Below are 16,200 nucleotides of genomic sequence, written 5' to 3'. Positions count from 1 at the left end.
CTCATTGTTCCTAGTTGGATTGTTTCTGCTGTACCACGATGGGACTCCGGTAGGACTTTCTGTATACAAAATCATGTCACTGGCGAACATAGATAGTTTTACTTCTCTTCCAGTCCAAATGCCTTGAGTTTTATTTTCTTGACTAATTGCCCTGGCTAGAACCTTTGGTACAAAGTTGAATAGAAGTGACACTTTTGTCTTGTTCCAGATCTTAGAGAAAAGCATGTGATCTTTGACAGTAACTATTATGTTAGCTGTATGTTTTTCAGAGCCAGCCTTTTTTGGATTGAAAATGTTCTCTTCTGTTGTGAGTTTGTTGACTGCATTTATCGTGAAATGGTGTTGGATGCTTTTTCTACATCTATTGAGGTGATTATATGGTATTTTTTTTGTTCTTGAGGTCTATCCACTATCTTTTTCTTCTGTCAATGCTGCTGGTCGTATATTAGGCTTTTTCATTCTTAAAACTTACGTTTAGGAGTTCCCATTGTGGCTCAGCAAGAACGAACCCGACTGGTATCCTGAGGATGTGGGTTTGATCCCTGGCCTTGCTCATTGGGTTAAAGGTTCTGGTGTTGCTGTGAGTTGTGGTGGAGGTCGCAGACACGGCTCAGATCTGGTGGGGCTATGGCTGTGGCTGGCAGCTGCAGCTCCAGTTCAGTCCCTTGCCTGAAAAGTTCCACATGCCACAGGCGTAGCTCTAAAAAGACAAAAAATAAAAATAAAAACAAAAACTTACTTTTTTATTTCAGAGAAACTTTATTGTTCTTTGATTTCGTTGTTGTTGTTGTTCTGTTCTTTTTCACCTAAAATCCTATTAGATAGTTTTGGAGCCTCTTGCTGTTCATGTTAATCTCTGTGTCCCTTCATGTTGTTGCAGATGGCATCTTTTGTTCTTATTATGGAATATAATATTCCCTTGTATGTATGTACCACATATTCTTAATCCATTCATCTGTCAGTGAACATTTAGGTTGCTTCCATGTCTTGGCTATTGTAAATAGAGCTGTAGTGAATATTGGAGTGCATGTATCTTTTCAAATTATGATTTTCACCAGGTATATACCCAGAAGTGGGATTGCAGGGTTATATGATAGTTCTCTTTTTAGTGTTTTTAAGGAACCTTCATACTGTTCTCCATAGTGGTTGTACCAGTTTACATTGTCACCAACAGTGTAGGAGAGTCCTCAGCACTTAACTGCTTGTAGAGGAGGGTGTTGTTTTGATAGGTAAAACTATTTTACTCTTTATGATGTTTTCCATTTCTTCCTTCATTATGTAAATTGTGGCGGGCACAGGGGTACTGTGCTGTCTTTGCTTTTTTCTTCAGGTCACAATATTCACAGTAGGAGCCCTACCCTGGACCTACTTACTTTTCATTTTAAAATCTCTCTCTTTTTTGGGGGTGGGGAGGTGCTTTTTAGGCGCGCACCTATGGTATATGGAAGTTCCCAGGCTAGGGGTCAAATCGGAGCTGCAGCTGCCAGCCTACACCACAGCCACAGCAAGGTGGGATCTGAGCCATGTCTGTGACCTACACTATAGCTCACGGCAACGCTGGATCCTTAACCCACTAGCAAGGCCAAGGATAGATCCGCATCCTCATGGATACTAGTCGAGTTTGTAAACCATTGAGCCACATCGGGAACTCCCCATGTATTTTTTTTTTTTTTTTTGTCTTCTTGCCATTTCTTGGGCCACTCCTGAGGCATATGGAGGTTCCCAGGCTAGGAGCTGAATCGCAGCTCCTATGCCAGAGCCACAGCAGCACAGGATCCGAGCCACATCTGCAACCTACACTACAGCTCATGGCAATGCCGGATCGTTAACCCACTGAGCAAGGGCAGGGATCGAACCTGCAACCTCATGGTTCCCAGTCAGATTCATTAACCACTGTGCCACCACGGGAACTCCCCCATATTGTTTTTTTCACTTTATTCATATGTAAGAGATCAGTTCTTGTGCTTTACCCTTGGGCCAGAAGCAGCAGTATCCAGGACCCTCATTATGCAAAGGGGAGATTAGAGGGACCCTATTGGATGATACAGGTTTTAAAAGTCTGATAATTTTCCCATGAATCACTCCTGCTTTTTTGTAAACATAAATCACAATGTGGAGCTTTGTAGGAGATCCCTTGAAAAGACTTGGCCCGTTTTACTGCTAATGTTTCCAGCTATGACTTGCTTTCACTTTCTTTATCAGTCTGCTTTTGAATGTTTCTTAAAATTTAAAGTTTTAGGGGAGTTCCTGTTGTGGTGCAGCAGAAACAAATTTGACTAGGAACCGTGAGGTTACGGGTTTGATCCCTGGCCTGGCTCAGTGAGTTATGGATCCAGTGTAGCTGTGAGCTGTGGTGTAGGTCGAAGACGTGGCTTAGATCCCACATTGCTGTGGCTGTGGTGTAGGCCAGCAGCTGTAGCTCCGATTTGACCTCTAGCCTGGGAACCTCCACATGCTGCGGGCGTGGCCCTAAAAACCAAAATAAATAAATAAAGTTAAAAAAAAATTTCCGATTCTTGACTCTCCTTGGTTTCTTAGTGCTTTTATGATCTCATTTAAAAAATATCTCTGGGGAGTTCCTGTCGTAGTGCAGTGGTTAATGAATCCGACTAGGAACCATGAGGTTGCGGGTTCGGTCCCTGCCCTTGCTCAGTGGGTTAACGATACGGCGTTGCCGTGAGCTGTGGTGTAGGTTGCAGATGCGGCTTGGATCCTGTGTTGCTGTGGCTCTGGCGTAGGCTTGGCAGCTACAGCTCCGATTCGACCCCTAGCCTGGGAACCTCCATATGCCGTGGGAGCGGCCCAAAGAAATAGCAAAAAGACAAAAAAAAAAAAAATCTCTGGGGAGTTCCCATTGTAGCTCAGCAGTGACGAACCTGACTTGTATCCATGAGGATGTGGGTTCAATCCCTGGCCTTGCTTGGTGGATTAAGCATCTGGTGTTGCCTTGAGCTGTAGTGCAGGTCGCAGATGAGGCTCGGATCCCAAGTTGCTGTGGCTGTGGTGCCACTGCAGCTCTTACTCGATGCCTGGCCTAGGAACTTCCATGTGCTGCGGGTTCAGCCCTAAAAAGAAAAGAAAAAAAAAAAGCTGTGAATATCAGTTGGACTTTGGAAGATGCAGCTTTTAATTATAAATTAGAAGCCTATTACTTTTACAATAGAACAAAGACTATAAAAATCTGGGTAGAATGTTTTGTGAAGTAGGGGTTGGGAGTAAATTTACAGCTACAGTGACCTGCTTAGCAAGACCATCAACTTCTGTTCTCATTTCTTTTATGATTCTGTAATCATGGATTTGTTGGGAGACTGTAAGCTCTCTTTGTTTTCCTGTTGCGTTTCTAGTGTTTAACATAGGATTAGGCACAGAGGTTCACAATTAACATCACATGAATGATCAGTAGTAGAGCATTTTGTTTTCTACCATGAATGCACTTGTCACAGGAGAGCTTTATATTTTTGTAGTTCTTTTACCTTTTGGAAGTATTATTTTCTTGTTCATGAAAATTTGTTACTTCCTTACCTGTGTCCCACTTTCTGCATTTTTACTCTTGTCATGGGGCTATTTATATATACTTCTTTTTGACTATGTACCCAGTGAGGCTTTAATTCTTCCACTTGTTTATTCTCTCTGCTTCGTCTGAATGAACAGCAGAGATATGAGCCATTTCCCAGGATCTTGCTTAAAGCACTGAGGGAAGTCAAAAAAACATCGTTGGTGTAACTAAAGTTGAGAACCAAGCTGTCTCCCTCTTGGATGTTCAGAGCTTCAGGACTTCGATTCTCATCCTATTTTCTGCAACCTAATGATAACTGAAGAAGGTAACGCTTGTATCTTAGTGCAGCGTAATATGTGAGGTTTATAATGATGACCCTTAATTAAGAAAAGGTTAGATTTGCCACATTGTGGAAGGGTTAGAAAACATTTTCAGTTATTTAGACTCTTCTAGACCTGCCCTTATGAGCTCTGCACATTATTCAACCTCTTCAAGACTGAGTCCTCATTTTTCACTTCTTTGATCCCCACATTGGTCTTCTCCCTTCTCCTCGAGTCCTTGTGCGGAACGTGAGAACCTGGCATGACCTCATCATCACCTCTCCTTGACTGCTTATTTCCTTCAAGTCTTAACATTCTCAAGGAAGTCAGCTCCAGCTCTCTAGGTTGCAGTCTGCACCCTGTTGTATACTTCTGTAGCACATATCCTAATTGCAAGTTTGCATTTATTACGTGACGACTGGGTCTGTGGGTTTTCTTTCTGTTTTCTTGGCTGTTGTGTCCCTTAGACCTAACACAGTGCTCTCAAGGAGTAATTGTTGAATGAATAAATAAAAATGGAGAGGATGATACTGCCTATGATTCAGGGTTTTTGTGAGCCTTTGGTGTAATTATGTGTAAGAATTCTTTTTGTGTGTGTGTGTGTGTGTAAGAATTCTTAGCTTGCTGTGGCCTCCTCATAATAATATCTGTAACTTGATATGAGGCAGTCAGTCTGCTCTGGTCATTGAAACTGATTATCGTCTGGAGTTCCCTTTGTGGCGCAGTGGTTAACAGATCCGACTAGGAACCATGAGGTTGCAGGTTCGACCCCTGGTCTTGCTCAGTGGGTTAAAGATCCGGTGTTGCTGTGAGCTTCGGTGTAGGTCGCAGACTCGGCCCGGATCCCACATTGCTGTGGCTGAGGTATAGGCCGGCGGCTATAGCTCCCATTTGACCCCTAGCCTGGGAACCTCCATATGCAACAGGTGCGGCCCTAGAAAAAGACAAAAAAAAAAAAAAAGAAAAAGAAACTGATTATTGTGGACAAAGATAGCCTTCAATTCTTGTTCCACAGTTAACTAGCTGTGACCCCACATAGGTGCCTAAAATCTCTGATTTGCGTTTACTTTATCTATAAATGTACATAATAACTATCTTACTGGGTTGTATAAGGATTATATGTGATCATGACCGTGAAGCATTTAGCTGACAGTAATTGCTCAGTAGGTAATGGTTTTACATTGTTTTAATGTTAATGACTAAGGAAATAATTACAGGACTATATTGAAAGTATCAGGAAAAAAATTGACACACGTGGAAACACTATATTCTCTGATGAGATAATACTGTGTTTCCATCAGTCTGTAATCCCCAGAATATCTAGTATTTTCTGATTGTGTCCGCGAAGGGTTGTGTTGGGTGTAATTTTAATTTTGGTATATAGGTCTTCCTCAAACTAAAAATGGATTGGGTTCTGATAAACGCATTGTAAGTTGAAAATATCATTTGTAAGTCCAAATGCATTTTCTACACCTAATCTACCAAACATCATAATTTAGGCTAGTCTACCTTAAACATGCTTGGAACAATTACATTAATCTCCAGTTGGGCAGAATCATCTAAAACAAGGCCTGTCTTATAAGAGTGTTGAATCTCATGTAATTTATTGAATACTATACTGAAAGTAAAAACCAGTATGATTGTCTGGGTACAGAATGGATTTAAGTGTATTGGTCGTTTACCCTCATGGCTGTGTGGCTGACTGGGAGCTGTGACTCCTTGCTGCCACCTGGCATCATGAGAGAGGATCGTACCATATGTTGCTAACCCAGGAAAAGGTTTCTATTGAATGTGTGATGCTTTTGCAGTGTCATAAAGTTGAAAGTTGTTAGGTGGACCCATTGTTAAGTCGAGGACCATCTGTTTAATTATGGCATATTCTTGAATTGTTGAATTATATTAAATCCTAAACCTTATAAATTTGAAAGTGCCTTAGAATGCTCTATCATTTATGTGTAAAAGTCACAGTCAGCAAGTGACAGTATTGGAAGTGAACCTGCATTTTTGGACTACTCTGTGTTCATGGATGTTTGAGAATTTAGGACACTGTTCTGAATAGTAGTTCACAGTTCTTTCTGCCTGGAGTCACAGACATTCTCTGTGCTTTGGATGCTTCACCAGGCTTTCTTGACAAAAGCGTATTAAAATACAGTTGACCCTTGAACAACTCAGGTTTGGACTGACTTATATGCAGGTTATTTTTTTCGATAAATGCATACTCCAGTACTATACCATCTGAGATTGGCCGAATCAGCATATTGGAACCATGGATTTGGAGGGCCATCTGTATTTTTGTGTGTGTGGCTGTGCCTGCAACACGCAGAAGTTCCCAGGCCAGAGATCAAACCTGAGCTGCAGCAATGACAATGTCGACTTCTTAACCACTGGGCCACCTGGGAACTCATATATGTGAATATCTGACTGCACTGCAGCAGAAAGGTGAGGGAGTGTCGGCACTCCTAACCTGTGCACTGTTCAAGGGTCAGCTGTACAAGTGAAAAGGCATCTACATATTTAAAAATTTATTTATGAGGGAGTTCCCGTCGTGGCGCAGTGGTTAACGAATCTGACTAGGAACCATGAGGTTGCAGGTTCGGTCCCTGCCCTTGCTCAGTGGGTTAACGATCCGGCGTTGCCGTGAGCTGTGGTGTAGGTTGCAGACGCGGCTCGGATCCCGCGTTGCTGTGACTCTGGCGTAGGCCTGTGGCTACAGCTCCGATTCGACCCCTAGCCTGGGAACCTCCATATGCCGAGGGAGGGACCCAAGAAATAGCAACAACAACAACAACAACAACAACAACAAAAGACAAAAAAAAAATTTATTTATGAGCATGTGATACTTCAGACTCTTTACAGTGACATGGTCCAAGCCACTGTGTCTAGCCCTTACTTCTCACTTGAATTGTTTTTACTTTCATCTTGGCTACATGGCTCAGACTTCTGACTTCCATCAGAAAGTGTTTGTTTTATATAGAGTTAATCATTTGCATTCACACAAATGTTTGTTGAGAAAAATGCAAAACTTTCTTGTGATTAGTGATACACCTTTATTACAGGCTCAGCAAAACAGTCCCTCGTCTACGGGATCTGGCAACACAGAGCATTCCTGCAGCTCCCAAAAACAGATCTCCATTCAGCACAGACAGACGCAGGTAGGTTGGTGATAGGTAAACAGGGGGAAAGAACTGCGTAGGAATAAATGCTAATAACTACAGATAAAATCTGGGTCCTTCGTCTTCCCTTTACTTCTCTGGCTTCACCTCATCATTTGTGTGTATCATATTCAAAACTGGTATTATGAATATTTAAAGTCTTTTGGGAGGTACTTTGAACTTTGTGAGGTTTTCTTGGCCTTTCTGGTATATTACAGCAGAAGTGCTTACACTGCAGCATGGTGTTGAGGGCCTCCAGGCCAAGATTCAAATGCCAGCTCAAATTCCACTTTTTCTTTTTGGGCCTCACTTTTCTTGAGTACAGATAATCTGTAAAATGTGGTTGATTCATATTATCTCAGAGAGTTTATTCCTAACATTTGTTGGGATAGTGCTTACAGTAGGCTTCAGTGAGTCTTAATTCCCTTCTTTGTGAAAGTGTCTAATTTATTCCTTGTATCTACTCATTTGGCAAGACCTAGCTAAATTTTTTTCTTTAAATTGAAGTATAGTTGATTTACAATATTGTGTTAATTTCATGTGTATAGCACAGTGATTCAATTACATATATGTGTGTGTATATATCTACATTCTTCTTTAAAATTCCTTTCCATTAGTTTATTATAAGATATTGAGTACAGTTCCCTGTGCTATACAGTAAATCCTTGTTGTTTTAGGTAAATGTCTTTATCATATGACACAACATAAGCCCTTCTTAAACAGTCTTCAGAAACTGTTTAAGGAATATTTATTGAATATTGTGAACAATGTCTGAAAAAGATCTTGGATATATCTTCCATTTTGTGGTATTGAGCTATTATACTGAGTTTTCTTGAGGCCTTTTGCCACCGTGCTGCCTTTTAGACAGGATCCTTGGCAATCTAGGAGAATTCCTTAAGTCTCAAGAGCTGAACAACCCTCAGGAGCAAATTTTAATTATATTTGACTTAAGTTTTTGAACAGTTGAACAGACTTAGTTGAGCTTTCGTCTTTCTTCTTCTGATTGCTCTTTGTTTCCACTAGGTGGCAATTTTGTTCTTCAGAGATTTGGGTCATGCCTCTGGGCCTTTTCTGATCAGTTTCACTTCTAGAGTAGTATGTTTCTGTATCGTTCAATGTACAATTAGTTTTAGAATTCATGTAGTTGATTCCAGAGTTAACATATTTCCAAGTGCTAGTATAGCAGAACATTTAATGCTTAAAGAATGGGATGAGGAAAGCAGATTTGATTGCTTTTTTTCAGAAAAGTAATGAGAAAAATGTAATGACATGTAATACCTTGGGATTAATCCTAAATTTGTTTTCCCTTTATCTCTATAGTCTGACCTCACAATAGAAAAAATATCTGCACTAGAAAATAGTAAGAATTCTGACTTAGAGAAAAAGGAAGGAAGAATAGATGATTTGTTAAGAGTAAGTATTAAAATGTGGTAAGAGATTTTATAACAAGCACTGACAGATTTTATATATATTTGAATTATGTACATATCATAGAGATAATTACTATAGCCAAATAACAAAGTTAAAAAATAAACATTTGGATATTTTCCTTTAATCTGAGGGAATCTGAGTAAGGAACCAGTGTCAAATCTATATTCTAAATACTATCTTTAAATTGGGCAGTCTTAATTATAGAATTTTAATATTTAAGTACATACTAGAATATATGTGTGGAGCGTTGTATTCCATTTGGGATTGTGAGAATAGGTGTAAAATGTTACTCCATTTCAGAGAAATTTTTTTTAATATCCTTGAATTTTAAAAACTATTTCACAAGTACTTTTTAGCCCTGCTTTTGTATTTTGTATCTTTTATAACCTATTCATCTGATGTTTTATGTGCCTACCAGAGAAACTTTAAAAATAGCTAATCTGGAATTAAAAATACGTATCTAAAGAGTTCCCTGGTAGCTCAGTGGGTTAAGGATCCAGCATTATCACTGCTGTGGCTCATGTCTCTGCTGTGGCACAGATATGATCCCTGGCCCCAGAACTTCCTCATGCATGTTAAATAATTTTTTTTTTTTGTTCTTTTTGCTATTTCTTTGGGCCACTTCCGTGGCATATGGAGGTTCCCAGGCTAGGGGTTGAATCGGAGCTGTAGCCACAGGCCTACGCCAGAGCCACAGCAACGCGGGATCCGAGCCGCGTCTGCAACCTACACCACAGCTCACGGCAACGCCGGATCCTTAACCCACTGAGCAAGGGCAGGGACCGAACCCTCAACCTCATGGTTCCTAGTCGGATTCGTTAACCACTGCGCCACGACGGGAACTCCCTTTTTTTTTTTTTTTGTCTTTTTAAATAATTTTTTAACATGCAGTTTGGCTTATTGACTGACCTACTCTGTAAAAAAATTTTTTTTTAGAATTTATCTTGTGGCTCAGCAAGTTAAGCATCAGGTGGTGTCACTGCAGTGACTTGGGTCCCTACTGTGGCACACGTTCAGTTCCTGGCCCAGGAATTCCACATGCTGTGGGCATGGCAAAACAAGAAAAAGAAAAAAAATTTTAAGGTTTATTGTTTTCTTATTATAAAAGCAATGCATGTTTTTTATAAATTTAGAGGATATTGAAAAATAAGACAACCATTATTTCAGTAACTGAGGTAAACCATCTGGTACATTTACTTAAGTAATTTTCTGAGCTGTTTGTAGTATGTGTATATATATGTGTGTGTGTATATATATATGTATAAATGCATCTATACATAAATACTACCAATTTAGAAGTAAAATTGGCTAACATTTTAATCTTCTTCAGTGATTTAGAAGGTGTAGATTTGATCCTTATTTGTACTAATGCAGTAGTTTTCACACTGGCTCTGTGGGGCTCTGTTCTATAGCAGAACTTCCAGGGTCCTAGATACAGCTGGGTGGAGATCTGCAGCCTTCCTTTTATCACTGTTTCTTATTGTGTGAGACTTTGTTTGAATAAAGATTCAGTTTAATAATAAAGATATCACTGTATTTGTGATAATCTCTCCTCTAAAAAATTTTACCTATATTTTAATTAACAAAATATAGTATTAAATAGTGTGTTTGACCCACTCCTATATAAAATCTGGAATTTAGCCTAAATCTAAACTACAGGCCTGGTCTTAGTAAAATCTGATGTTCTTAGAGTATTATTATATTAAAAAACTATTTTGTTTAAGAATAGTTCTTACATTTATAGATAGTTTTATGACCAGATTTATAATAACTACTTGAACTCGTTTGTTTTGTTTTTTAATGGTTGCACACGCGGCATATGGAAATTCTTGGGCCAAGGATTGAAACTGAGCCACAGCTGTAACTTCTACCACAGCTATGGATGTTCCCAGACTAGGGGACACATCAGAGCTACAGCTGCTGGCCTATACCACGGCCACAGCAACGCAGGATCCGAGCCGTGTCTGTGACCTACACCTCAGCTCTCTGCAATGTTGGATCCTTAACCCAGTGAGTGAGTCCAGGGATTGAACCCACGTCTTCATGGATACCATTTGGGTTTGTTACTGCTGAGCCATGATGGGAACTCGGTGTTTTTTTGGGAGGGCAGGGGGGTTGCTGCACATGGAGGTTCCCGGGCTAGGGGTCAAATCAGAGCTACAGCTACCAGCCTATACCATAGCCACAGCAATGGGGGTGTAGGTGTCTGTAGCCTACACCACAGCTCATGGCAATGCCGGATCCCCAACTCACTGAGTGAGGCCATGGATCAAACCTGCATCCTCACAGATACTGGTCAGATTCATTTCACTGTGCCACAATGGAAACTCCTAATCACAGTTTTTGTATTCTTAGTTTATCTCTTGATTGACTGGAATTCATTTTTAAGTAATTATTTTTCAAGAAGAAGGTATCAGTGTTAAATTTTTGGTGAGCTTAGAATTCTCTCTTGCCTTCTCACATAAAGGAGAGCACTGTGTGTGTAAGATTTTTATGTTATAACCTATTGACCACCTCCTCTCACCTTCCCAATATAACATGTGCATACCCCATTTAAGTTTTTCTAGCATTTAATCTTTTACAGACGGCCAAAGGAAAAAACATTATAATGTTTTCCGTGATGACTGTTTACCCTTACACCTCCACTCCCTGGCTTTATTCTTGTATTCAAAAAAATTTGGCAACAGTACGTCTGCATATAGGTCTCTGAATTTTTATTCCTGAAATGCATGGTTATGTTTAATTTTTGCCTTTTTCCATCTTATGTTGTTGCTTCTTTGGTTTTTAACTTGGATCTCTGGTCTCTTTTATTCTGTCATTTTATGTCTCATTTAAAATGATTGCCCTTCTCATCTTTTTTTTTTTCCGCTTTTTAGAGCTGTACCTATGGCATATGGCATTTCTCAGGCTAGGGTTTGAATTGGAGCTGTAGTTGCCAGCCTACGCCACAGCCATAACATCTAGGGATCCAAGTTATGTCTGCAACCTACAGCACAGCTCATGGCAATGCCAGATCCTTAACCCACTGAGTGAGGCCAGGGGTCGAACCTGCATTCTCACTCGTGTTTGTTATCACTGAGCCATGACAGGAACTCCTGCCCTTCTCTTCTGAATCTCACTAAATGTTAATTGGCTTCCATATAGTTCCTGCTCTTTATTGCAACTGTGTGAATATTGATTCTGTTATTTATATTTTGAATTTACCTGCTTTTTTCATTATCTAATTCACTTTCTCATCCCATTCTGTACATTCTTTGTGGATTTTGGTTTTTTTTTTTAATTTTTTTTTTTGCATTTCATGGAAGGTGTTCTTTTCATGGAAAATGTTCCTTTGATTTCTATAGGAAGATCATTTTCATTGTTCTCAAAATGATGTTCCCTTTTATACTCAGAAATATTTTTCCTTAGGCCTGTTTGTTTGCTTTATTGCAGCTCTCAGTGAGGACAGCCATGTTTAGGTGCATACCTATCTACATCTTTCATTGTTAGCGTATATGTATGTTTGCCTGAGGTTACTGTTACTCCTTTTCTTTTCACTTGGGTGTTGGTTGAATTGCCAGTGTTCATAGTTAGGTATTGTGGGTTTTAAAAGCTCCTAACCCAAGTTAGTACTGGCAGGTTTTTGTCTAGAGTAGCTCTGCTGGACTGATAAACAAGCATGGGCTTTTGGTCTTCCTTTAGGGCCTGACTTTCTAAGATTGAGAAGATGGCGAATATGAAAAACTAATCCTAACTTAGGACTCTTTTTGGGTTCAAAAGAGGTCCACTCTCCTTTTCCAGGAAGCAGTATATTCCCTTTACTCACCACTACCCTCGCTCTACTCCTTGGTTTCTGAAGACTGTAGTTTTGTTTTTTGTTTTTTGTTTTTTTGATATAGAGCTGTGCCAGTGGAATGGATATATCAAAAAAGGAGATGCTGAAGGACAGCTGCCATTTTTTCAAATTGATTAGAGCTTATGTTTCTGATCTGGAGGGACAAGAGGAGCGACCACTGCTCTCTAGATCTCCTTTCAGACAGGCACGCACTATTCATTGAGTTTTTCTATTTTAGTGAGATGTTGGGTAAGGTTGTGTCAGGAGCTGCTAGCCAGGTGCTATTTTAAACCTGAACGCAAAAATATTAGTGTTAGAGGAGTTGCCATTGTGGCTCAGTCAGTGAAGAACCCAACATAGAGAGAGTCCTTGAGGATGTGGCTTCAATCCCTGACTCAATGGGTAAAGGATCAGGCATTGCCAGAAGTCGCATGTGTGGCTCAGATTGCTGAGGCCATGGCCTAGACTGGCAGCTGCAGCTCCAATTTGACCCCTAGCTGGGGAACTTGCATGTGCCGCAGATGCCACTAAGAAAATAGGGGAAAAGAAAGTGTTAGATACTACAAAAATTTAGAGTTCTTGAAATTTTAAATAAGCTGCCAGAGATTGATTGATTCTATATATTTGATTATAGATTTCACGTGAATGCTCACTTTCCAAAAACAGATTGAATTTCACATAAACATTACATAATCTTTGGCTTGCAGATTTATTTTTTTGGCTTGCAGATTTTAAAGTATTAGTAATTAGTCATATTCACCCAAATGTACTTTGTGTTTGATAATGTGGAACTTAGAATCTAGGGCTTTATTAGAAGAACTAATAGGAAGAAATTATATTTATGAAGAGAGTAGAAATTTGGAGATGGAAGCTGTTGTACACTAGTCACTTTAAAGCAAGGCTGAAAAGTCTCAAAAATTGAGTGTGTACCTTCCATCTTTTGTTTTTTACTCTTATAGAAATACTTCTGTAATGGATTGGGAAATACTAGATTTTTTCCCCCATAGTTCAAGCCGATTATTATGAAGTATCATTTATTTGCCAAAAAAGTAGATATCTTTTGTTTAATGCAGAATAAATTTAGAAGATGCAAATCAGAATTTACCTTAGTGATTCTTTCCTTCTCTGCTATTGTAGCAGGCTTGACTTTTTCAAAGTACTTAGTCCATCCTTCTGACCACGCCTAAATTAGCTGCATATTTACGTTCTGGTGTTCTTGAACTAAGACTTATATTCAACTTGTTTGTTGGTTCTGTCTTATGTGGGCATGGGTGTGCCTGGATTCTTTGGTAAGAAATGTTTGTGTAAATCCATGTCTCTTTTTCTTTGGAAAGAAGAACAGAAAAAAGGACAATTGAACATAAAGATTATTAGATTTTTAAAAATTTTATTATGTTTTCATAAGTACTTAATCTGTAGGAAATGAAAGTGCTTAGACCCTTTCTATGAATTTTAATTTTTTTCTTGTCTTTTCAGGGCTGTACCCGAAGGATATGGAGGTTCCCAGGCTAGGGGTTGAACCAGAGCTGTAGCTGCTGGCCTACGTATGCCACAGCCATAGTAACTTCAGATCCAAGCGGTGTCTGCGACCTACACCACAGCTCATGGCAACGCTGGATCCTTTTTTTTTTTTTTTACTTTTTAGGACTGCATCCGTGGCATATGGATGTTCCCAGGCTGGGGGTCAAATTGGAGCCGTAGCTGCTGGCCACAGCCACAGCAGCGCGGGATCCGAGCTGCAACTATGACCTACACCACAGGTCCCGGCAATGCTGGATCCTTAACCCACTGAGCTAGGCCATGGATCAAACCTGAAACCTCATGCATCCTAATGGGATTCATTTCTAGTGCACGATGACGGGAACTCCATATGAATTTTAAACATTTATTCGTTGTTGGTTTTTTCTTTTATTTTGTTAAAGTTTAAGCATGTGTGACATACTAGATGTATCTGTCACTGGCTTTGGGGAGGAATAAAATATCAATAGAAAAATTTTCCCACTTCTAATAACCAAATTCATGTTAAAATTTTTTTTAAAATTTTCTGGCTGCACCCGTGGCATATGGAAGTTCCCAGACCAGGGACTGAATCCAAGCCACTGCTGCAACCCATGCCGCAGCTGTGGCAACACCAGATCCTTTAACCCACTGCACCAGGCGGAGGATTGAACCCACACCTCCGCAGTGACTAAGCCACTGCAGTTGGATTCTTAACCCACTGTGTCACAGCAGAAACTCCCAGAATTCATCTTTAATAAATAAGTTTAATAAGAGAGAATCAGGAATGAAGTGTTTATCTTTTTAAAAAAGACATAGTCACTCTTACTTCTTTGAACCTTAATTTTGCTTTTAATTTAACAACAGAAATGGTTTTCAGACGCCTTCGCAACTTTTTGTATTACTCTGTCTTCCTTGGAGCTAATAAAAAAATATTTTTCTATCGAAGGCCAACTGTGATTTGAGACGGCAGATTGATGAACAGCAAAAGATGTTAGAGAAATATAAAGAACGATTAAATCGATGTGTGACAATGAGCAAGAAACTCCTTATAGAAAAGGTAACTGATTAGTGGTGGCCTGAATTCTCTATCCCAAGATGCTTAGTGTGTGTCATTGGTGTGGCTTCTTACTCTTTACCTAAAATGAAAGTATTTCAAAGTAGGGCTTCTTAGGAAAAGACTCTTAATGATTTGACAATTAGAATTCTTTCTTGCATGGACACTGGACTTGGGACATTTTTTATGACTGTGTATTGCTTTGAGTGTAACATTGGTTGGACAGGGGCATCTTGTCCTAGTTGAGTTTATTTGGGCTGTTGCTTTCCAAAGTTCTTACATTCATCCTATTAATGAAAGCATGTTTTCCTGTTACTATTACAAACGTTTAGCAGTAGTTCTATTTCCATTTCAGAGATGGTATTTGGAGTAACTTAAAATGTACGTAATAATCTGATAATTAAATATTTTGTGCTTTAAAAGTTGAGTGTCATATACTTGCGTATGATTATTTTAATTGGCTGGTGTCTTTATGGTAGTAACTGATTAGTTGCAACTTGCCTTCAATAGATATTAGTAACTATTTCTTGAACATTAAAAAAAAATTACATCTCTAGTACTTACTTAACGATGAAAATTTTAAGATGGCATTACTTCCTAATGAAATTATTACAAGTTTAAGACAGACTAGTGGTTACTTTTGCTAAAATCTTTGAAATGCTGTTAAAAAGATAGGGAACACTGATAAAAGAGAAGTGAATTATTTTATTAATGTCAGAGATAGTGAGGAGAGAACTTTGCTTCATCTCTTATTCCATTAATTTTATAGAAAGGAAAGCACTTTCTTCCATTTTTATGACAGGAATAATAAGGTACATGTTAATATACAACATTTATTTAAAATTTTAGGGTACTTCCTGAAGTCATTGTTGACTTAGCTAGTTGTACTGAGCATTAAACATTATAGTACAAAAAAATAAATGTAATGCTGTATATGAGTTCTCATAGAAAAATAAAAATATTTTCTATTTGTCCTTTTCCCCTAAGTCAAAACAAGAGAAGATGGCGTGTAGAGATAAAAGCATGCAAGATCGCTTGAGATTGGGCCACTTTACCACTGTCCGACATGGGGCCTCATTCACTGAACAGTGGACAGATGGTTATGCTTTCCAGAACCTTATCAAGTAAGTGAATTGTGATGATTAAATTGAGAATTGCAAAGTTGGTTTAGATTTAAATTTTTTTCTGTTTTTCTTTTTAGGGCCGCATCTGCAGCATATGAAAGTTTCCAGGCTAGGGTTGGAATCGGAGCTGTAATTGCCAGCCTACCCCACAGCCATAGCAATGCCAGATCTAAGTCATGTCTGTGAGCTACCCTTTAGCTCGCAGCAACGCTGGATCCATAACCCACTGAGCAAGGCCAGGGATCAAACCTGTGTCCTCATGGATACTAGTCAGGTTCGTTACCACTGAGCCATGACGGGAACTCTGAT

At 39.3% G+C, this 16,200-nt stretch overlaps 1 protein-coding gene across 6 annotated transcripts in view; it reads left to right on the top strand.

The window, feature by feature from the left end:
• TLK2 (tousled like kinase 2) overlaps positions 1-16,200 on the top strand; it is a 128,213-nt gene that overhangs the window by 68,184 nt on the left and 43,829 nt on the right. For all 6 annotated transcript variants that reach the window (XM_047759219.1, XM_047759222.1, XM_047759221.1 and 3 more), the window contains 4 exons: positions 6,873-6,968; positions 8,289-8,381; positions 14,660-14,770; positions 15,755-15,891. In XM_047759219.1, the coding sequence (XP_047615175.1) occupies positions 6,873-6,968; positions 8,289-8,381; positions 14,660-14,770; positions 15,755-15,891 (437 nt within the window). The remainder of the gene's footprint in view (positions 1-6,872; positions 6,969-8,288; positions 8,382-14,659; positions 14,771-15,754; positions 15,892-16,200) is intronic.

The sequence above is a fragment of the Phacochoerus africanus genome, chromosome 14 (assembly GCF_016906955.1).
Source record: "Phacochoerus africanus isolate WHEZ1 chromosome 14, ROS_Pafr_v1, whole genome shotgun sequence".
Taxonomy (NCBI): domain Eukaryota; kingdom Metazoa; phylum Chordata; class Mammalia; order Artiodactyla; family Suidae; genus Phacochoerus; species Phacochoerus africanus.
Note: the sequence above shows the minus strand (reverse complement) of the source record. Positions and strands in the feature narration are given on the sequence as shown.